General features: G+C 43.8%; 2 protein-coding genes and 1 long non-coding RNA gene across 8 annotated transcripts; 2 read left to right on the top strand and 1 right to left on the bottom strand.

Moving 5' to 3' along the window:
* Positions 1–38: 38 nt before the first annotated feature.
* Positions 39–16,442, bottom strand: LOC122818799 (uncharacterized). 2 transcript variants are annotated; one of them, XR_006368291.2, is made up of 5 exons: positions 16,268–16,442; positions 885–1,059; positions 653–687; positions 513–579; positions 39–408 (listed from the first exon to the last, which is right to left on the bottom strand). It is a non-coding gene; the product is annotated as an uncharacterized LOC122818799 (long non-coding RNA). The 2 variants fall into 2 exon arrangements; XR_007763487.1 differs by lacking the exon at positions 885–1,059.
* LOC108036740 (laminin subunit beta-1) lies at positions 4,453–15,878 on the top strand. Of its 3 annotated transcripts, none has more exons than XM_050885284.1 (5): positions 4,453–4,721; positions 6,923–6,995; positions 7,253–10,081; positions 10,421–13,087; positions 15,573–15,878. In XM_050885284.1, the coding sequence occupies exons 3-4, from the start codon at positions 7,373–7,375 to the stop codon at positions 13,076–13,078; spliced, it is 5,367 nt and encodes a 1,788-aa protein (XP_050741241.1). In that variant the 5' UTR covers positions 4,453–4,721; positions 6,923–6,995; positions 7,253–7,372; the 3' UTR covers positions 13,079–13,087; positions 15,573–15,878. The 3 variants fall into 3 exon arrangements, with proteins under 3 accessions (XP_050741241.1, XP_016968538.1, XP_050741242.1); XM_050885285.1 differs by lacking the exon at positions 4,453–4,721 and adding an exon at positions 6,614–6,855; XM_017113049.3 differs by lacking the exon at positions 6,923–6,995.
* Positions 16,440–21,383, top strand: LOC108036742 (protein phosphatase 1L). Of its 3 annotated transcripts, none has more exons than XM_044093983.2 (6): positions 16,440–16,506; positions 17,924–18,418; positions 18,891–19,467; positions 19,759–20,022; positions 20,096–20,148; positions 20,648–21,383. In XM_044093983.2, the coding sequence occupies exons 2-6, from the start codon at positions 18,042–18,044 to the stop codon at positions 20,949–20,951; spliced, it is 1,575 nt and encodes a 524-aa protein (XP_043949918.1). In that variant the 5' UTR covers positions 16,440–16,506; positions 17,924–18,041; the 3' UTR covers positions 20,952–21,383. The 3 variants fall into 3 exon arrangements, with proteins under 3 accessions (XP_043949918.1, XP_016968540.1, XP_016968539.1); XM_017113051.3 differs by having other exon boundaries at positions 16,442–16,506; positions 18,241–18,418; XM_017113050.3 differs by lacking the exon at positions 16,440–16,506 and adding an exon at positions 16,735–17,243.
* Positions 21,384–23,281: the final 1,898 nt, after the last annotated feature.

Here is a 23,281-nt window from a genome sequence, read left to right as displayed (position 1 = left end):
CTCTTTAACCTACTCTTCTTCTTGTTCACTTATCTTCAGAGTTGCAATCTTGTCTAAATCCCAAAATACTAAAATTACGTACGCACGTATTATAATTTTCCCGTTCTGCCTTTAAAGCCTAGAGCTCAGAGCGGCGAAAATCGCGAGCGAGAGGCAAATACGCAGCTAACTGTGTTCGTCGCGTCAGTTTTTCAAGCTTTTTTTCAAGATAAGCTAACAAAATACCAGAAAATACCAGAAAATACCAGAACGCCTTTAGCCGCGGCTCAAAGAATAAGAAATTTAATTTTTGGGCTCGTGCAAAAGCCGCGTGGAATTAAAACTTAAAAAGGGAAGGAAAAGCACGCCTTTGGCACCCAGGATTCTGGGCTTCCTTCGCAGGGCAAGCAATGTGGTCTGGTGGTCCTCCTAAAAAGATCAAATATTTAGTATTACTTAACCTAGTTTTATAGTCCCAAACGGCACGATCCTTCCCTTTGGGATTCTCTAGTGGAACATTTTGCAGCACTTACTGTCTTCTGCTGATTTGCGCTGTTCTAAAAATGCTTCCTGTGGATAGGGCGACCTTTTCCATCTCCTCTAACAACGAGGAAAGTCCAAAAAATAAAATTAAAAATCTTCAACGAGTAAAATAAATCATAATCTGTTATACCTGATCATTTTCTTAGTGAAAGCTCCAATTGATTACTGTAAATACATTTATGATACGGATTTTACTTAAACGCGTTATATAAAATTATAAAATGTATGCGGCACTGACGATTACATGAGTATACATGCTTGTAATAAACATTCTTATATAAAAGAAAAAGTGTATCCAAGCCAGTAATATATTTTGTTAATCGACATGAATTGGTTTCCTTGCCATTTGATGAAAAAATTACCTGTTAAAAGGCAGACGTTTTTATGTATTTCTATTGATCTGGCAACTCCGATATTTTATGGAGTTACCAGAGTTTAATTTTCACCATATAACGATTTGGGATCGAAATCATAGTCCACAGAACAATTGCTTGGTACCGATCTGTTGGGAGACTCCTTGGGCTTTGCGGGTTAAGCCTAGTAAATATACTATACTTTATAAATATATACGAAACAATATATTTTTAACATCTATTGAAATTTGTCTTTTCTTAAGACGTCGGGCAAGATCTAGGTAGCTTCTTATTGTCTTCGTCCATGATAACTGTAATAACAGTGTTCAATATAGAAGTGTAATATCCATCTTATTCGTTGCTTACAATTTATTGCTTACAATTTTTGTTTACAATTGTTTAAACAAAAGCCAGTGTGACCGTAAATTTATAAGTAGATATTACGACATTTATCAACACTGCACCCTCAAGAAATAATGGTCTGAAACAGTATATATTCTATTTTGCCAGTTTTCGTTAGGTTGAGTATTAGGGTCTGTCAGCGCGGTACTTAGATGAGCTAAGGAAATACCAGAAAAGCTACCAAATTTAGCGAGTGAATTTCGATGAGCGCCGATAGCCGCGATCTTTGACTGTTTTCGTGTAATAACTGCATGGAAACCAACATTTAAAGAAAGAAAATTCTGGACAAAAGAACCATCGCACAGTGGTTGATATCATAGGCCAAAAATAAAAAAAAAAACAAAAGTCTGAAATTGGTGATTTCTTGTCTTAAAAATATTTCCTAATAGAGCAATAAAACGAACGGTAATTTCATTTTTAGGATCTCTAGTTCGTACGCACTACAAGTAGTGAGAGAAGGGAGACAAAAAATCATGTGCAGGTTACAGCAAACGCAGCTTAAAAATCTCTAGTGCGACAAAGAAATTAAATCTACTTTAAAACTGAGTAATTTTTATGTTATTATGTTTTATGCTGTTGTTTCAAAATTAGTGTTTGTATATACATAAATTTCAGATAAAGAAAAAGTTGTGAAGCCCGTTTCACTCTTTGATGAAACTAATTTGTTAATACTATAAAATGTTTTCTTAGTCCATGTTTTAAATTGGAGCTGCAACTATTTGCAGCTTTCTGACATATACGCTCTTTTGTGCTCTTACATATTTTGAGGTGCAATAGAGATGCAGAAAACATCGCTTCCCGATTTTTTAAGTGGCAAACATCGATGTAAAATGAAAAAACATTACTCAATTGTGAATTTTCAAATTAATTTTTTAAATAAAATATATTGTAAGATATCATTACCCCAAAAGGTAATTTAAAAAGGTATTTTCTAATATTTATATATGTAATATTTCATTTATGCTATTCGGTCTATATAGCATTACAGAATTTTTTAGCTCAATATTCCAACTGGAAGTATTTTTGCCGCCTCCGCTATTGTAGATCAACCAGTGAGCATCTTTCTTTAGGGAGGAAGAATAAACTTGGAGGAGCCATTACCAGCCATTTCCAGGATGCTGGGTTCCTTTCCGCAGCGGTACAACTCCGTTGCCATCCTAGGTCAAATCGGAAAAAATGAAGCATTAAACTACTTATTACCAGTAGATTCGTCTTGTTTGAATTGCTCCGATTTTCCGCGGCTTGACAGTAAGACCATGTTATATACATAACGGGTGAAATTTGTAGTCGTCGGTCACACTACAATAAATACGATTTTGCGACTAATAAAACTTTTTGCCGACTTCATACAAATCATAAAAAATTTAAGCTAAATGATTTTTGAAAAATTATATTTGCTGTTTGCAGTCTCTTGATCAGCGTCACTAGACGAGTCGATCTAGCCATATCCGTCTGTTCGTCCGTAAACGCAAACAAGTCTCTTAGTTTTAAAGCTATCGGACTGAAACTTTGCCAAAAGTCTTTTTTCTTGTGCAGATAGTAATAAGTGGGAACCAGCAAGTCGGACAACTATATCTTATATAGAATAATCGGGAAAAAAATACATCTTCTTAATTTTATAATGTTGGGCAAGCTTTATAACCATATTACAACCATTTTAAATAGAAACGTGCCGAATGTAAAAAAATTTAGAAAATGTATTTATTTAGAAGATTGTAATAGATTTTCGTCACAAATGTTGATATCAGAACTTTTGTTTGCTGTTGGTGCGATCGTCACTAGATTTTTACCTTGTTCAGAGGTGTTTTTGTTTAATAACAGAAGTTTTTGTGTTAAAAATCAACCATATAATTCATCTACTTTCATAAAATAAATAGTAATTTCTTACGTTTCTTATACTTAAGAAAAGTTTAACGCTCAGGCTGTGCTATAGGTTCTGAACAAGTACACGTAGCCACAACAATGTGTTGCATGTAAAACGTGGGGAAATGTCAATGGGTATGCACTTTAAGGCTTAGCCCAAAATCGTTAAAGCCGCTTTTGAGAAATGGGAAAACTGTTTAAAAAATATCGGAACAAACAAACATTTGGTCATAATTTTAAAACGATAGTATTTTGACGAGCCATGTTAAGAAATCGAACAAAGTTAAAATACTTCAAATACCTTTCTAACAACATATACAACAAGCCTGTAGCTTTAGTAGTTCACAAGTTACGGGTGTACAAAATGTAGATATTTATAACTGTTTTCTTGCAAACTAGCTAGTTTTTCGGAAAGTGGTAGAAGTAACGTAAGTAAGTAACGTAAGTAAATTTTCAGGAGCTTTAAAAAGAGTTTGAATACGCACAAGAAAATGTCAATACTCAGGCTGGCTATACAACGTAAAATTTTATTTTAAATCGATACAGGCGTCTTTAAAAAAATCAGTAAAAAGGCTTAAAAAATGTAAATAAAAAAAAGTTGTATCATAATTTTGAAACGGTGTCATTTAGACAAATCGTGTTTAAAAGACGTACATAGTATTTGGAAATACCTTAGCTTCAGTACTTCACAAGTTATGTGTATTCAATTTTTGGGAGGACACCGAAAATCTTGTTTTGCGTATTATATGGTATGGAAATAAGCATTTATTAATTTATTTCCAGGCAAATAGAAGGATTCGATCGATCGACTACTTGGCCACGGGAAAAACGAAAAAGGATTGTGAGGAGCAGGTTACTTTAACCAGCCCGCCCACGAGTGGTCCCGAGTGCAGCCCAGGGCTTCGATAGCTAATGTGTTTATTTTTCGATTAATTATCGCAAGTCGCTATTTTCCAACAGTGAAGCTGAAGTCCTACTCTGAGTGCTCCGCCAGCAGCCTCGTTCTCACGAAATCTACCCCCCAGCCCCCAGCCCCCAGCCCACCACCGACCAATGCTAGCCGCGCGAGATCTTCTAACGGCAACGTTAGGCTACACAGTTTCTACCGTTTCTACCGCTGTATTTTAACATTTCTGTTGTAAGGAGAGCGGCACAACCGAGAGAGGCAGGCAGCCTGGTGGCTCAGCCAACAGCCGCTCTCTCTTTCGAGTTCGAATTTCTCTGTATGCATTGCATTTCCGAAAAATAGGTACCGATCTCTAGCGCGCGAGGCCAGCGCCGCGTTTATAACGCGTTTCAGCAGCGGTTTCGGAACTTTCAACTCTGTGGATCCCTCGCGCTCGGACGTTCTTGGAGGTGCCGGGTCGCATCCAGATCGCGCCCCAACTCTGGGAATTTTCATTCGATTGTCTCGGAAAACATCTTCGCCGTGTGTGTGAGTGTGCTCTGCGGAGTTTATAAAAAGAAGTCGCGATGTGCTTGCAGCATCACCAAAAATAAAAACCCAAGAGACGTGCGCTTGCTGTTGGGCTGTGTAGCAGAAATTCGTCCGGAAAAACTGCCTCCCTCGCCAAGGAACAGGTAGGTAGGATAGGCTTTCCCCGGCTGAAAGAAAGTATCCGGTGGTTCCTCAATCTTAAGGAACCGATTCCCAGTTGGACCCGCTATCCACGCGGAGTTTCTACGCAGTTTCAACAGCTGCAGTCTCCCGTCTCGCTCCCTCCTCGCCACCTCCGCCTCCTCCCTGGGTTTATCGTGTGGCCTGTTTCTGTTGTTTCTCCACTTGCGCGCTTCTGCTTCTCCTCATTCGCATCCGCTGCCATTGCTTTTGTGCTGCATCGCGCTGTGTGAGTTTGAACTCGAGATAGCTCCCAAGGCTCGAGCAGCACGGCCCCAAGCATGCCGGGGGAAACTACATACCTAGGATTTGGGGGAAACAATCCCTTCAAAGCACACTGTGTTCCACTTCCCCCGCCGTGTGTATGCACTGCCTGGTTGTGCCCCAAGAGGGGTGGAAGCTAGACTTCAGACCGCCTTACCACCGTGTATCTGATTGCCTATCTCTCCGAAAGTGACTTCGTGTCACGGAAGGCCAGGCGAAGTACAAATGTACAATTACCGGCCACCGCGTTTTTGAAGATAAAGCATTCCAGACCGAACATATAGAAACATGATGCCATGAGTCGGCGGCGGCGGCGGCGGCGGCGGCAGCGGCAGCCCCAGCAGTGAGTGACTGCATGTGGACATAAAAAGTGCATTGCCAAGCTGATTTGCTGCACCGCAGCGGGACGGCGACTGGCTAATCAAAGTGTGGGCCGGCCCGTCGCCTTGGAGAGATGTGGATTGCGGGCCGTGGGCCGTGGGCCGTGGGCGGAAGGATCCGGGTGAGGCGCTAATTATAGCCGGACTATCGCGGCTGATCTCATGTTTGGACGCGAGACTTCCACAACATGTGTGCTCCAGACCGAGAACCGAAATTCGGGCCGGGGTTGGCGGCGGCACGGTGCGCGGTCCGCAGAGCGAACTCACAGTGGACAGTCGCAGGAGTCTGAGTTGCTGAAATGGAAAAGCAATGCGCTCCCCCCTAGGACATTTAGGTGGTTCTCGATCCCAGGGAAGTCAATCAGGGCGAAGTTACAATCTTTTTTTTTGTTGGCACTCATTTAAAACTTCTGGCTTCTTTCTCGAGGGGCTACTGTACGCTGTCGTGTTTGTGTGGTCAAGAAGGCTGCGCGCCTTGATGGAATTGGAAATACAAACATCGTCTCCAGGCGAAACTAAACAACAGCCCGCAGTCGTATGAGCAGATTTTTATGAACTGGCCAGCGACACAAAGTATATGTACATACATACATACGCACATCATATTCACCAGATACACACCCAGCGAAGTCGAGAGCCGTGGATCGCTCCACTGCTCCACTATTTACCCGACACACGAGCCCAATCCAGATGGTGTGTGTGCCTTGTGTGCCTGGTGAATTTGCGTCTGTTCTTGCCTTTTTGTTTACTGCCGGGCGAAGCGAAATTAACCAGCGCACAAATAGCAAACAGAAATATACACAGCCAAAGCAATTAGGCTGGCGAGGAGTCGAGTCCCCAATACAGAGTTCCACGGAGCTGAGGCTGTGGGTGACCCTTTATCAGGCAGTTGGGCATTATGAAACAATGAAAGTGTTTTCGGACCCAGCAGCTTTGCTTTGGGGCGAGATAGTTAGTAGATCATTGGGGCTTATCGCAGCGCCCCTTTTTCGGTGTCAGATGCGAGTGGCCGGGTCCCGCTCCCCTCCGGGATCTTGTGACGAGAGCCACGGGTCCGCTCTCCTGACGGGAAATCTCGCCTTCCAATGTGCCACCTTGCTTGGGTCCAGACCTCTGTTGCAGGTGACGCGCCTTCCCTTCGGTTGCATAACCCAGAGATGAGTTTACTTTTAGGCTGTTGAATAAGTAACTCACGATTCCCAGTCCTTGGGCGAGACCCTCCTACGCGCTGCTGCTGAATAAACGTCCGACGCACCAGGCAACAGCGGCCCACCATTATCGCACTATTCAGTGAGAGCCGCCCGATAGTACGATCCATTCAGTTCCCAGATTCAGTGTGCGTCTCAGTTCGTGCGTAAGAGTCGTTGGGCGCGGACGCCTTCTAGTGGTAGGAGACGGAAACAATCTGTGTACCGTGTGGAAACTAGAGCACTCGGCTGATAAGCAGTTCAAAGTGAGGGCAAGGAAGAGGAGTGCGTTCAGAGATTCAGATCGAGACTAAAATAATTTGATTTTCACAGCTACCGGCTTTGTTCTCAAGCACCAGAATGAACGAGCACATCCTTTGAAGACAGAAAAGGAAGAGATTCTGGGGCAAGTAACGCAAAGTTATGCTTAAAATAATACTCGAAAAGGGTTGGTGAAATTCATAGTTCCACTACATTCATGGTTCCACCGCAAGTTTTGGCGAATTTGGAAATATCTACATTTTGTAACTCTTAAGTAACAAACATTACTTTATCCAACAAAAGAAGTACCTATGAAGAAAGCAAAGGTTTCACCAGTTCTTAGAATATTAATAAAATCTATTTAAATGAGTCACCATTTTAATATTCGAATATTTTGTGTAGGCTCCTCAACCATTGCCAGCTGTAGAGATCTCCACAAAAACGAACGAAAGAAAAACTGATTAAAGTCCCGGCCGGAAGTGCCCCAGTGGAACGCGACCCCAACTACAGAGCCAGATCGAGATGCTGGAACTGCGGCTTATCGTGGTCGTCGCGCTCGGCCTGCTCAGCAGCCAGTGTGGCCTAGTGGATTCCCAAAGAACGCCCCAGCATGGCCGACGGGATAGGCCAAAATATATGCAAAAGAATTTTGTCAAGACACATCCTTGCGAGAGGTCCTCGTGCTACCCGGCGACGGGTAATCTGCTGATCGGAAGGGAAAACCGCCTCACCGCCAGTTCCACCTGTGGCCTGCACTCGCCGGAGAGATTCTGCATCCTGTCCCATCTGCAGGACAACAAGTGCTTCCTGTGCGACACGCGGGAGAAGACCAAGCAGGACCCCGCTATGAACCATCGCGTGGGTCAGATAATATATAAAACTAAGCCCGGAACCAACAAGCCCACCTGGTGGCAGTCGGAGAATGGCAAGGAAAATGTCACCATCCAACTAGATCTGGAGGCGGAGTTTCACTTCACCCATTTGATCATAACATTTACCACTTTCCGACCTGCGGCCATGTACATCGAGAGATCCTTTGATTTCGGGGACACGTGGCACGTCTATAGATATTTCGCCTACGACTGCAAGGAGTCCTTTCCAGGAGTACCCACCGTCTTGGAAAACATCACCGATGTGATGTGCACATCGAGGTACTCTAGTGTGGAGCCGTCCAGAAATGGTGAAGTGATTTTTAGGGTACTGCCACCCAACATCAATGTCACGGATCCCTATGCGGAGCACGTCCAGAATCAGCTGAAGATGACCAACCTCAGAATTCAGATGACTAAGCTGCACAAGCTGGGAGATAATCTCTTGGACAGCAGATTGGAGAACGAAGAGAAGTACTACTACGGCATCTCCAACATGGTGGTGCGAGGGTCCTGCTCTTGCTACGGCCACGCCTCCCAGTGTCTGCCAATGGACCCGGCGTTTTCCCAGGAGGATAATGAAGACGGCATGGTTCATGGCCGATGCGAGTGTACTCACAACACCAAAGGAATGAACTGTGAAGTATGCGAGGACTTCTTCAACGATCTGCCTTGGAAACCCGCCTTTGGAAAGCAAACGAATGCCTGTAAGAAGTGCGAGTGCAACGACCACGCCGTGAGTTGTCACTTCGATGAGGCTGTGTTCACTGCTTCCGGACTAGTTTCCGGCGGAGTGTGCGACAACTGCTTGCACAACACCCAGGGACAGCACTGCGAGGAGTGCATGCCGTTCTTCTTCCGCGATCCCGAGCAGGACCTTAGCTCCCCAAGTGTTTGCCAGCCCTGTGACTGCGATCCCCAAGGTTCGTTGGACGACGGTATCTGCGACTCTGTCAACGATCCGGAGAATGGCGCCGTAGCCGGCGCCTGCCATTGCAAGGCCTTCGTCACGGGCCGTCGTTGTAACGAGTGCAAGGATGGTTACTGGAATCTGCAGTCGGAAAATCCCGGGGGCTGCGAGCCCTGTACTTGCAACCCGCTGGGTACTTTGAACGACTCCGGATGCGTAATGCACACGGGAGAGTGCAAGTGTAAGAAGTATGTTACTGGCAAGGACTGCAATCAATGTATGCCGGAGACCTATGGTCTTTCGGAATCACCGGAAGGCTGTGCTCTCTGCAGCTGCGACGCCGGAGGGTCCTATGATAACTACTGCGATGTGATAAGCGGCCAGTGTCGCTGCCGGCCTCACATGACAGGAAGAACTTGCTCCCATCCGAAACAGAATTACTTTATTCCAACGCTGACGCAGGTCCACGAAGCGGAAGTGGTAGACGAATGCATCTCTTACGGCAACAGTGGGAACTGCAGCCTGGTGGCCGAAAATCCGGATGGCACTTTCACAGGAATCGGTTTCACCAGGGTTCCCGAGAACACAGAGCTGGTTTTCACCGTCGGAGACATTCCCCGATCCATGCCCCACGATGTGATTATTCGCTATCAGAGCACATCTCGAGGAGATTGGGAGGATGCCTTTATCACTCTGGTAAGACCGGATCAAGTGGACCCAGACGGCGGATGCGGACAAGTAGCTGCGGCCACTTCATCAGAGACCAGAATACCATTTTCCCTGCCCGACCGCAGTCGACACGTGGTGGCGTTGAATGACGTGTGCTTGGAGGCAGGAAAGGTGTATAAATTCCGAATCTATTTCGAGCGCAAGCGACACGATGGAGACAGCCCCACGGCCACAATCCTGGTGGATTCCTTAACACTCATCCCACGCATCGATGTCACCAACGTGTTCCAAGGATCCCCGTTGGCCGATCTTCGTAGGAAGGATTATGAGAGATACCGCTGTAATTCCTCTTTGTACGATTTGAACTATGTTCCCGATCCCAAATGTCTGAGCCTGGACATTGTGGCAAGTGAAGAGATCCACGACGGAGCCAGAATGTGTAACTGCAATCCCACGGGATCGCTCAGTAAGGAGTGCGACGCCTACGGAGGATACTGTCAATGTAAGCCGAACGTGGTGGGCAGGCAGTGCGACCAGTGCGCTCCGGGCACCTACGGATTCGGACCGGAAGGGTGCAAGGCCTGCGACTGTAACAGCATCGGATCGAAGGATAAGTACTGCGATCTGATAACCGGTCAGTGCCAGTGTGTGCCGAACACCTACGGCAGGGAGTGCAACCAGTGCCAGCCGGGCTACTGGAACTTCCCCGAGTGCAGAGTCTGCCAGTGCAATGGTCACGCGGCGCAGTGCGATCCAATCCATGGAACCTGTCTGGATTGTCAGGTGAGGAGGTCAAATGCAACACATTAGCAGTCATTTAAAGCCTTTACAGGACCCGCTTTTCAACATTTAAAATGCCAATATGGCTAGAGAGTAAAGTAAATACTAAATATTGACTTATTTGTAACCTAACACCATTAACGTTTGATTTATATTCAAATACCCAAAAACTGTGTAATGATTTTACAAAAGTCCGATATTTTTTATGATTTTTTACGAGAAAGTGGGATTTAAACATATTCAGTTTATATATACAGCTAACATAACAGTTCTGTCCAATCACTGTGATTGTAAGCTTACTTAACAAATAATTCGAGCCATCACTTTTCTATTCACCGCCAGGATTCGACCACCGGCTACAGTTGCGACACCTGCTTGGACGGATACTACGGAAACCCCCTGTTCGGCAGTGAGATTGGATGCCGGCCGTGCCGCTGCCCGGAAACGGTGGCCAGTGGAATGTCCCACGCGGATGGCTGCTCTCTGGACACGCGAAACAACAACATGCTTTGCCACTGCCAGGAAGGGTATGCTGGCTCCCGCTGCGAGATCTGCGCGGATAACTTCTTCGGGGTGCCCGACAACGGTGGAAGCTGCTCGAAGTGCGAGTGCAGCAACAACGTCGATCTCTACGACACTGGCAACTGCGATCGCCAGACGGGAGCTTGTCTGAAGTGCTTATATCAGACGACTGGGGATCACTGCGAGCTCTGCAAGGATGGATTCTTCGGGGACGCACTGCAGCAGAATTGCCAGCAGTGCGACTGCGACTTCCTCGGAACGAACAACACCATAGCCCACTGCGATCGCTTCACGGGTCAGTGCCCTTGCTTGCCGAACGTCCAGGGCGTGCGCTGCGATAAGTGTGCCCCGAACCACTGGAAGATTGCCTCTGGCGAGGGATGTGAGAGCTGCAACTGCGATCCCATTGGAGCTCTCGATGAGCAGTGCAATTCCTACACCGGGCAGTGCGAGTGCAAGCAAGGATTCGGAGGCAGGGCCTGTAATCAGTGCGAGGCCCACTACTGGGGCAATCCCAACGAGAAATGCCAGCCATGCGAGTGCGATCAATACGGAGCTGCTGATTATCAGTGCGATCGGGAGACAGGTACTTGTGTCTGCCACGAGGGAATTGGTGGCTACAAGTGCAACGAGTGCGCCAGGGGCTTTATTGGTCAGTTCCCGCATTGCTCGCCTTGTGGGGAATGCTTCAACAATTGGGATTTGATCTTGAGTGCCCTAGAGGACTCGACCGCAGCCACTATCCAGCGGGCCAAGGAAATCAAGCAGGTGGGAGCGACAGGAGCCTATACGTCCGAGTTCAGCGAACTGGATAAGAAATTGCAGCACATCAGGAATCTGCTGCAGAATACCTCAGTCAGTCTGGTGGACATAGAGAATCTGGACGCGGAAACCGATGCCCTCAAACAGCAACTTCAGGGGTCCCATAGCCGATTAAGTGAAACCGAAAGAAAGTTAGATGACATATACAACTCTCTGAGTTTGTCTGGAGTAGAACTTGAGGGTCTGCAAAACCACTCCAGGTTGGTGCAACAGCTGTCCAAGGAACTCAAGGAAAACGGCATACAACTCCAGGAGCTGAACATCGGGGGAGCCTTGAACCTTACAAGGCACGCCTATGAAACGGTTCAAAATTTAACAGCTCTCAAGGACGAGGCCAACGAACTGGCTTCGAACACAGATAGGAACTGCAAGAGGGTTGAGACTCTGTCCAATAAGATCCAGGCCGAGGCAAAAACATTGGCCAACAACGACAAGTTCATCGCTGACTACCGAGCAGAGTTGACATCTCTAACATCCCAAATTCCCGATCTGAACAACCAGGTTTGCGGTAAGCACGCCGATCCCTGCGACAGCTTGTGTGGCGGAGCCGGTTGTGGCCACTGTGGAGGATTCCTTTCCTGCGAGCGTGGCGCTAAAACTCACTCGGAAGAAGCTCTGAAAGTGGCCAAGGACGCCGAAGCCGCCATTACCAGCAAGAAGGATCAGGCGGATCAGACCATACGAGCTCTTACCCAGGCCAAATTAAATGCCTCCGAGGCCTATGAGAAGGCAAAGAGGGGATTTGAACAATCCGAGCGTTATCTGAATCAAACCAATGCCAACATCAAGCTGGCTGAAAAATTATTTACGGCCCTCAACAATTTCCAGGAGAACAAGACCGCTTCCCCATCTGAGAGCAAAGAACTGGCGCAGAAAACCTTGGACTTGGACCTGAAACTGGAGCCCGAGGAGATTGAGTCCCTGGGCAAGCAGATCAACGAGGCTGTTTCATCACTAAGGAACGTGGAAGCCATTATCTACAAGACGAAGCCCGATTTGGACCGGGTCAACAGTCTGCAGAGTATTGCCAATGCCACAAAGGAGAAGGCGGACAAGATCCTCGACTCCGCCAATTCTGTTGTGGAGAGTCTGGCGGCGGCAGACGAGTCCCAGGGAAAAGCCAGGGATGCCATTAAGCAGGCCAACAGCAATATTGAACTGGCCGGCCAAGACCTCGAGAAGATCGATGAAGAAACATTCTCCGCAGAAGCTCCAGCCAATAACACAGCCGAGCAGGTTGAAAAGCTGGTCAAGAAACTGCAGAAACTTCAGAACAATATCGTGAAGAACGATCGAGATGCCAAGGAGATTACCAAGGAGGCGGGTCGCGTAAAACTAGATGCCATGAGGGCTCGGGGAGAGGCAAACAATCTTCAATCTGCGACCAGTGCCACCAACCAGACCCTCACCGACCGAGCTAGTCGCTCGGAAAGCGCCAGGGAAAGGGCCAAGCAGCTCCTTCAGCGGGCCTCCAAACTAACCGTCGACACGAATGCCAAGCTAAAGGATCTGAATGATCTGCAGGCCGTCTACCAGAACAAGAACCAACAGCTGCTCCAGCTGCAGGCCGACATTGGACCCCTGAACAAGGAGCTCAACGAGCACCTCATACACATCAAGGAGCGTGCGACGTACTACAGGCAGTGCTTCACGTAGACTGGAAAGGTAGGTGTTGTCCAGCAGTTAACCCTGCAGTACCGCTCATCGCTTTAAGGCAGTGAATCACTGCAAAAAGATCATTGCCATCACTCGTCATATCCCACAGTTCATCACTGCACACTACTTCATCACCTTTTCAGCGCCTTTCAATTAATGCTATTGACTAAATGAGGTTGAGTGGGAGAGTCGGTCAGAGATTCGGTTCTGCCGGCGTAGAGGTCGACTGTGAAACTGCGTTCTTCGTCACCTTAGTAGTTCATGGCACGGGCGTGAGAAATGTAGATATTTTAGCTGTTTTCGCGCCAAGCTTGGGTTTTTATACCCTTGCAGAGGGTATAATGATTTCAGTCAAAAGTTTGCAACGCAGTGAAGGAGACGTTTCCGATCACATAATTGATAAGCGTCACTACACGAGTCGATCTAGCCATGTCCGTCTGTCCGTCCGTTTCTACGAAAACTAGTTTCTCAGTTTTAAAGCTATCAGGCGGAAACTTTCCCAAAAGTCGGAGCCAGCCGGATCGGACCACTATATCTTATAGCTCCCATAGGAACAATGGAGGAAAAAAATTAAAAAAAAAATTATATCTTTGGTGTTTTATAACATAAAACCTTCTACACTTGTAAATAACATGTTTTAATTGGCTTTGAATTTCGAATTAAATTTTATGAAAATAGGATTACTATATCATATAGCTGCCATAGGAACGATCTAAAAATTGGTGGGAAAATAATATGAAACAAATTATAGCTTTGGTGTTTTTTGACGTATAACCTTCTACTCTTGGAAATAACACTTTTAATTAGTTCTGAATTTTGAATTAAAATTGGTCAAAATCGGACGACTATATCATATAGCTGCCATACGAGCAATCGGAAAATTGAAGGGAAAATAAAATTAAACAAATTAAGATTTCGAATTTAATTTAATAAAAATCGGACTACTCGAACATATAGATGTCAAAAAAACGTTCTGAAAAAAAGAATGAAATAATTTTTTTAATATCTCTGAACGATATCAGCAACAATCCTTAAACATTCACATGGTGTTACAAAAGTTGATTATTTCTTATAACTGCAAGGGTATACCAAATTCTGCTTGCCGAAGTTAACTTCCTCTCTTGTTTTAAAAAGACGTAGAACCAATGTTTCTTTTATAGATAACTGAGTTATCGCTGTAAACGGCAGTCCACATAGCGAACAAGCGCACCGGGAGACTAAGGCGACAATAAATACAGGAAGAAATGAAAATCTATTGCAATCGACATGTTACATGGGATATGGTCTCGAAAGGCATTTAAAAAACTAAAAGGATTGCATACCAAGACTTAAGAAAATCAATTGGTGTGGGAGTAAGAGCGGTGAAAATGTAAAAAGTAAAACTAAAGGAAAGTTTGACATTTTGATCTGTTTGGCCTGGTGGCGATAAACCCAGCTGTATCCTTACTCAAAATACGTGTCGAAGGACACCTCAACTCAAAATCAGATGCTCCGTTCAAAAGTAATACGCAAAGCTAAGTTTGTGAGGGCTTTTCAAAATGAAAATGTTACTTTCTTTGCCAGTTAGTCCCAAATCGTTATTTTAGAGTCCCGATCTATACGATGTTAACAGCTCATTTTAAGAAACATTAGTTTTACCACTAATAAATAGCTTTTATACCCGTATAACTAACTGCGAACTACTAAAACTATTGGCTATATTCTGTATGTCATTAGAAAGGTTTCCTTACGCTTTCCTGATCTGATTTGTCTAAATACCATCTTTAAAAGATTTGGACTAAAAGTTTTTTGATCCAACTTTTTTAGTAAACTTTTATTTCGGTCAATCTGTAGGTATTGATCAGACAGATACATTTCAGTTAAAAGTTTTTTTCTGACATGAAAAGTGTAACTGCCACAATTTTTGGGCGGTTTGTGGGCGAGTTACAGGTACTGATGAGACAAATATATTTCAGTTAACGTTTTTTCTAGCATAAAAACTGTTTTCGCGAATTGTGGGCGTCAGTGTGGGCGTGGCACCCTGCTGAAGCAATCTTGCGCTGTACAGGAAGCCGAGGACTCTGCATGCCAAGTATAGCTCCTTTAGTTTCCGAGATCTCAGCGTTCATACGAACAGACGGACAAGGCTAGATCGACTCGGCTAGTGATCCTGATCAAGAATACATATACTTTATGGGGTCGGAAACGCTTCCTCCTACATAGTTACATACTTCCGACGAATCTAGTTTACCATTTTACTCTACCAGTAGCGGGTATAAAAACCAGGACACTGATCACGCCATAAAGATACCTTTGCAAATTTGACTCTCTCAGATGTCTTCTTAAAAGTCCTTCCAAAAATGTACAAAAATAGTCCTTCTTCTACCTAACCGTAGCAGTTTACGTTTCTATTCCATATGGTTTCCTATCCTCTGTACCAAGACGTTTAATCTTGAAAACAAACATTTTTCCATTAAAAGTGAACAGGGTTTTTATCGTTTCCCATTTATTCCAGGTTCCTCCTCTGCGCGGCCTTTTATCTGCCATATTCATGAACAAATAGCCAACGAATTACGAGAATCAAGCAATCAACCTCAGCAACAACGAGGAAGGCGAAGTTATTATGTAACCACTGTTAAGTTACCGTTACGTTTGTACCCTAAGCGAAAACCAACACTGCAATGTTAATTTTAAAAATTGAGCGAATGAAGCCGATGCCTTCACTTTTAATGTGTACACACTAAGCTAAGTTTTCTTATACTACCCCACACCATTTGTAACGCAGAAAGTGTAATTAAATAAAACTACTTAAACGTGGAAATGTGTTGCATTTGCTTGTGCTCGATAAAGAGAGGGGTGACGCGAGACGAACGGTTTGATGGAGAGGGCCAGGTGAGAGTACTTGGGTAGCACAGTCCGACTTCGCTAAAAACGCACATTTTATCTTGCTATGCTACACATAGTCAAGGACCTTCTTATATATATATATATATATGGATACACGAGAGAATGAGTCTATCATATGTATTGGAAAAAAATGAATATAGTAATACCAAGTGATAACATGCCCTGAAGTACGGATTTTTTTGTAGGTAAACTGGAAACAATTTAATTAAAATAAACAATGATTCAGAGATACTGAAGCATTATTTACGTATACATTTTTTTTAATTTGTAAGTTTATGGCAGTTGGTGCTACGCACAACTTACTGTGCAGGATTTATAGGTATTGGTACTTAGCTGGCCCAAACATTGCCAATTTATTCAGTTTTTCGGTTTGTTTTAGTTCTTCTTTCTGCGCGTCGCGTGCTGCTTGTTTTGGTTTTTATTTTCGGGCATTTATCCGTTTTGTCGTTCATTTTTTGGTGGCCAAGCGGACTAATTTGTTGAAACCCGGAAATTGGCGCAAATGGATCGTCGTTACCGGAGATCGGCGAGGAGCTCAACAGGTATTTAACATTTTCAGTGGCAGACAGGCGGTTGGTACAGCTTCGAAGCCAAAGGTCAAGGTAATGCGCACAACGCTGCAATATCGAAATCATAAGTTTTCCTGCTTTTCCCGCTTTTCCTGCTTGTTCGCCAAACACTTAAGCTTTTCGCACAAGGAGTGCCCCTACCCACTATCGATAGGCGCTGTCGCCGCTACCGATAGGGCCTATCGATACTCCGCAGCCGAAGCGTATGTCACCAATTTCAGCTGAAATCTCAACAAGTGCAAGTTTCGGGCTCTATTTTAATTGAGGGCGGTCGTGTCGCTGGCAATTGGCATTGTTTGGATCCGTATCCAGCTGCAGTGCGTGGAGCATACACATCTTTACTTATTTATTGCGACATCCGTCGGGCACTCACACACGCGCGCGCCAGATGTGCGACGCGCATACGTGTATAGAGCACACGCACACACACGCACCCGTGCGGATGTTCTGATTTTATGCAAGAAACTGATTTATTTTTAAAATAAGAATATTCGAAAGTCCGAAAATATAATGCCAAAGAAAGGCGACGGCCGAGCGAGGGGAGAACGAGTGTGAGCGCAGAAACAGGGACACGGCGAAAAGGAAGGGGCGCACGGCGAACCGCAAACAGAAACGGACCCACGGCGGCGGCGGACAACTCGGAAAATTAAAGGAAAACAAATAAAAATAAAACGACAGTTGACGTGCGGCGTCAAGGGCCTTTCCCCAGAGTACGTTTCCCAAATGGACTGGCGTTTTCGCTCCGCGAGCAACTGCAATCTTTCCCATCGAACTGGGCCGAGTCGGAAAATGCATTCACAAAATATTAACTACAAATTTCGCAGTTTCTTCTCCCAGGAATACCCATTCACAGTCCCAAGTGAGCCTAGGTCTGACTTCAGGATACCTTCACAGAATTTAGGGTTTAAAAAGGGGCTGTACAACATCCCGGCCTGCTCCTGGTGCTGCCATACACCACAGTCAGTGGTGGCACGGGATGGAACAGTTGTTCAAAAATCAATTAGAAGCGATTCCCAAAATCAACAACTACTGTACTCTAAGATTGTTAAGCGCAATAATTACATTTTTGTTAAACAAACTTTGGGGTACAGTAAAGTCGTAGCATTAAAAAAATCACAACAATATGTATATATACATATTAACGCTAATTCTCGAAAGAATTCCTCAAAAAACAGTAAAACAACAGTTTATCTTTTGGAAGTTGTACCCAACATGCGCTATGCAATTATCATTTGAGGTTCAAGATGTTACTGCAGGAAAGCCTTTGAATCCATAGAGTTGAAAGAACGATAAATGCGAAATTGTGTTACTTCCGATTCAGCCAAGTTTGTACAATTTTACCTTTGTTGTGTGTTTACTAAACATCGCTCTTTGTTTCTTGCATATATAGTACCCTCTGACACCCACCCGTCCCCACGGCTGACCGTCTCGCATGCGTTTAACTTGAAAATCCCTGGCAGAGCAAAAATCAGGCGCCAACAGAGTTCAACGACACACCGGCATTTCCCATGGACGACGAACTGGAAGATAAGGTGTTCTATCAGACATACGTTTCGCACATGAAAATCCTGTCCAAATTTGCGGTGGGCTTCTCGTCCATCAACTCGCCCCTGGCCTACATATGGAAGCTGTGCCGACTGTATGTCCTGCGCCCGGAGGTCATCTTCTGCGGCTTGATCCTGTTCGTCCTGTTGCTTTACTTGCAAGCGGTAGATGTGTGGAGTCGCAGCATCCTTGGGCGCATCCAGGCCACCCTCGGCCGCCAGAAGGCCGTCAAGATGATGGAGATGTCGGCCAGTGCTGGGGACCACCAGAGTTGGGAGGAGATGAGGCAGCAGAGCTCCGCTTTCGCAGTCCTGGGACGCAGGCCCCGAATGGAGGACAGGTCGGTATAAAGTTCCAGCCGCAAAAATTAGTTTCATTCCTGCAAGATATGTAACTTCACTGTTGAACAAGTGTGAGTCTACATTTATAGACCTCCTCCATTATAAACATTTTTATTGTTGTTTGATTTAAATTGGCAATTGACAACAAAGATCCTGGCAGATAGAACTAAAAATATAGGTATAACAATCCTTAAATGATTGTGCATCCCTTTATAGCGACAGTGGAATATATGTTCCACATTACAACTTTTTTACGACCAAAATTGCATTGGTTTTAAATACGTGATTCACAAAACCTGCCTATTCATTTAACATTTTCTGGAACAGCTAGATATAGATTTGCAGCTCTATTTTCCAGTTTCCTACAAATAAATAATAATTTGTGAATAAATCTAAAAACTACAAAACAAAATTAAAAAGAGCAAGCATGAATATTATTTGTTTTCTGATTATGTTTTAAATCTTCCTCAGATTCATCATCGAGGAGAACATTAACAACAACACCGGAATCTCCTTCTTTGCTGTGTTCGACGGCCATGGGGGCGAGTTTGCCGCCGATTTCGCCAAGGATGTGCTCGTGAAGAACATCTACAACAAGATCATCGAGATGTCCAAGTTGCTGAAGGCCGAGGGACATGGCGGCGATTACGATAAGAGTCCTTATTTGGCTCGCAAGCAGAGTCGCAAGGAATCCAACAAAGAGAACGCAGAACCGACGGCGGCGCTGTCACGAAAGGATAGCTTAAGGAAGGCCCACAGCACCACAGCTGACTGCAGTGCTATCAAACAAAGGACAACCGAGGCTTCGATCGCCGATATTTATACGGCCCAGCTGAACTCGGCTATGAGAGCCAGTGGAAATGTAGGAGCCGCGAAGGACTCCTTTCTGAACAACAACAACAATGCGCAGAATGGCGCAGGCAGTGCGCCACCTCCGAACTACGAAGCCAGGTGCTACATCGAAAACGGACGCATTAACTTCGGGAAACTGATCACAGACGAGATCATGTCGGCCGACTACAAACTTGTGGAGCAAGCCAAGCGAGCAGTGAGTATTTTGCCTCAAACAGTCCTGTTTTGGATTTTATTTTCGAGAAATACTTTCGAGGTGAATCCGCTTTTCTGCAACTTATAAAAGGTATAAACCTTAAATTTTCTAAGATTTAACACGACATTTGCATTTTCGCAAATGGAGCTTGAACAGATACTTAGAAAACTGTATCCCTTAACGTTAAAACTTTTAATTTGAATGCTAGAAATGACCTTTTTTAAAAAAATTGAATCATTTATTGAATTCTAAATACTTTTTTATATGTTAATTTTGGTAATTGCCTTTTAGACCAATATTGCGGGCACCACCGCTCTGATAGCCATTGTCCAAGGCTCCAAGCTGATTGTGGCAAATGTGGGGGATTCCCGCGGCGTTATGTATGATTCCCGCGGAATCGCGATCCCCCTTTCCTTCGATCACAAGCCGCAGCAGGTGCGCGAACGAAAGAGGATCCACGATGCAGGCGGCTTCATCGCCTTCCGGGGAGTTTGGCGCGTGGCCGGCGTGTTAGCCACATCACGTGCTCTCGGGGACTATCCGCTAAAGGATAAGGTAAAAAGGGAATGAAACCGCTCAGTTACTAGACATGCTAATCTTTAATTCATGTTTAACCGCACGCTTACAGAATCTGGTGATTGCTACGCCGGACATTTTGACCTTCGAACTGAACGATCACAAGTGAGTAAAGCCATTTTAAATATAATGCATAGGTAATTTGAGCAGTTTAAGGGTAGACTTTCTGCGAGTTTTTAAATATTTATTTGCATTTCTTTTCTATTTGCAAATCGAAAAGTTTATTGGGGAGTGTGACTCAATAGTAAATTTACATTACAAAAATTAGGCACTGTGGCAGTCCTTGCGTTTAGATCCAAGAAGTCTGTCAGTTGCTCGATGGGTGCAACCTGTTTATACTTTTTCTGTTTGTAGGTCTGGTAGCAGGTCTCAGTCTTGGTTATAGGTGCACAAACATGATTAATTTTGAGATCTAGAAAGGAAATAGTATGGGGCGGCAATCAAATCTCTTAATTTTCCTTAGTTCAGCTTGGCATTAATCAATTATTTTTATACACATATTACAGGCATTTAAATGTCTATTTTATTTGCTTTTGAGCTCTTTATTCCCACTTCTTTACGCAAGTCAGTTTCAACAATAAATTAATGTTTCACCCCCTTTAAGGCCCCACTTTCTGATACTGGCCTCCGATGGTCTCTGGGACACGTTTAGTAACGAGGAGGCCTGCACTTTTGTTCAGGAGCATCTGAAGGAGCCGGACTATGGAGCCAAGTCGCTGGTCATGGAGTCCTACAAGCGCGGCTCAGTCGACAACATCACCGTGTTGGTGATAGTCTTCAAGAACGGTGTCTACAGGATCGGCAGCTCAGCGGGAAAGGTGGGAGATGAGACGCTAAAAATCCCGGCCAAATCGCAAGCCGTTGCGCCGGCAGTTGTGCAACGGTCGAACTCAATCAAAACCAAATGATATTCGAAACATTAGAGTGCCTGCTTAGAAATGCTCCTCAGCTTCCTTCAAAACTTCTCCCCAAAGAAAAAACAAAAGTGCCCAAAATTTCTAGTTAGTTTCAGCGTTCATTCATCACAAGCATACACACGTAGATCACTTGAAATTGCGTTGCTCATTCTTCATGCTATTCATTAAGGTTGTTTGTTAGCCCATGTTATTTTGTAAAAAATATTTTGCATCCGCCGCCACTTCGCCGTACTGTTTCCACAACTCGAACTCGAAAATCATCACAGTGTCTGACATAGTCAAGATCATCATCAAACGTAACTATTTATTTAATTTATTTGTTATACTTGTAAAGTAAAAATATTTTCTAACTTAACGAAATGTTTTTGCAAATAAAAAAAGCCAGACGGACCCGACCACTCCGTTGTGCTCTTAAATACTTTATTTGGGCCTTTAGTTATTTATACTTGGGATGGTATCAAATTGAATTATCTATTGGCGTGCAGATCGAAACGCTGTATTACCGTGTTATTCAGTCATTTTCGCCCTACACACCAACCACCCCCACCACGTGGGTCACTTGGGCGGCTGAGACGAACAACGGAACGGATCCCAGTGGATCGAGACAAGAAGACAAGGCTAAGGAAACCATAAATTGCAAAACCTCCGCCAGTGCATTTGCTCAGCGCCAACAATGCCCCCAGAACCCACTCCACTCCTGTAAAATGGAAGTTGCCCGTGAAGATCTCTTCGCTCGCGGGGTTCAACAAGGACTCCGGCTTCCGCGATGGCCATGAACTTGCTTTCCGGCTATCTGCCGCAGCTGGAGTTCACGGTGTCCTATAAAAACAGCTCCGATATGGAAATCTTAGGGCCCGGACAATGAAAGGCTGTTAAACCTTTAGTCTCTTTCCCGAGATCGCCTCGGATAGGTCGAAAAATGAGTATTACGCGTTTTTATCCGAGCCTTTTTGGAAGATAGAAAGTTAGGAGACAGCTAATCTGATATTAGCCCTGCACACCATTGATGCTTTGACGGTGGTATCTTACCCTATTTTTACCAATTCTGACGGAAAAATGATATACTATCGCTTTCTGAAATGTATTTCTCGGCGTGTGATTTTGTTTGATATCAAAAGTTTTTTTTTAAACTGCAGTTTCATATATTTAATACAGGTATTAAAATGAAAAAATTCAATGCTCAGGCAGAGTTATTTGTTTTGAACTGGTAAAATTAAAATTTTCCTTGATAAATATTTGAACAGATATACAGTTTTTAGTTAAGCAGAAATTTTGAAAGTCATTTCTGAGAAATCTAAAAAACGTTTAAACAAAAAAGGACTTCAAGTTTTAAAAAATAAAAAGGAAGGACCAATTAAAAGTAATCACAGAAATATTAAGATAATGTTAAATATTATATTAATAGCGAATCTGTTTGGCCGAAAACGAAATATAACGATTTGTGTATTAATTTTTTTTTCCACTTTTGATCTTTTCCGTAGATTAATGAAAAAGTGTTATAGAATTATTATTATTTAATAGCGATAGTTTTAAATTGAGAGAATAATTTGCATAGAACGGATAGTTCGCTTCGGTAGTAACGACTGACAAATCGACTCGTCTGGTGATGCTGATCAAGATTATAAGCACTTTTTGGGTATATGTATATTTTTAATTGGGACTTTGTGTTTAAATATTTTTACATTTAAAAATATTTTTTAACAAATTTCGTAAAATTTTAGTGAGTTTTATTATTAACTTGATATCAAATTAGTAGAACACATTATTAAAAAAAAATAAAGCCGAAATAGTTTACTGATAAATAAAGGCAATTTGTCAAAAAAAAGTTTAGATATCAAAAGTTTTTTTTGGTAATTTGATGGAAATGATATTGCGGACATTTGGTTTTGTTTTCTAAAAGTCACATTCAGGATTAATGTGTAAATTTTTGTTGATTCATTATTTTTTAACATGCATTTTTGCAACGATGAGCTATAAGACAAAAGTTTAGGGATCTCAACGGCTTCACTCTCTAAGTCTTAAACTAAAACTGTTAGAGCCGGTTTACAGTAATGCAAAAAATGTAAATATATATGAAAGCTAGAAAATCACTTACGAAAAAGTTCAAAGTGGTTAAAATTACGTTTTCAACGACATAACGCACAAGTCTTTAGCTGTCATTAGTTCATAAGTTAAAAGTTTAGACATAGCTGTTTTCCTAGGTGGTAGTAATAGTTTCCTAATTTCGGGTCCCTAAAACAACCTTTTGGGACAACCTGACAAGGAAAATAAAATTTTAGTTTGAAGTTACTTCTACACTAGCTGAAAGTCACTGTGCAATT

The sequence above is a fragment of the Drosophila biarmipes genome, chromosome 2L (genome assembly GCF_025231255.1).
Source record: "Drosophila biarmipes strain raj3 chromosome 2L, RU_DBia_V1.1, whole genome shotgun sequence".
NCBI classification, from domain to species: Eukaryota; Metazoa; Arthropoda; class Insecta; order Diptera; family Drosophilidae; genus Drosophila; species Drosophila biarmipes.
The sequence above is the reverse complement of the archived record's forward strand: the minus strand, read 5'-3'. Positions and strand labels throughout refer to the sequence as shown.

What these genes read in the sequence shown, in the direction of transcription:
- LOC108036742 (XM_044093983.2), top strand. Translation starts at nt 18,042, where the DNA reads ATGGACGACGAACTGGAAGATAAGGTGTTCTATCAGACATACGTTTCG. An exon ending in TGGAGCAAGCCAAGCGAGCA is followed by an intron (nt 19,468 to 19,758) that starts GTGAGTATTTTG and finishes ATTGCCTTTTAG; the next exon opens with ACCAATATTGCGGGCACCAC. An exon ending in TTCGAACTGAACGATCACAA is followed by an intron (nt 20,149 to 20,647) that starts GTGAGTAAAGCC and finishes ACCCCCTTTAAG; the next exon opens with GCCCCACTTTCTGATACTGG.
- LOC108036740 (XM_017113049.3), top strand. Translation starts at nt 7,373, where the DNA reads ATGCTGGAACTGCGGCTTATCGTGGTCGTCGCGCTCGGCCTGCTCAGC. An exon ending in GAACCTGTCTGGATTGTCAG is followed by an intron (nt 10,082 to 10,420) that starts GTGAGGAGGTCA and finishes ATTCACCGCCAG; the next exon opens with GATTCGACCACCGGCTACAG.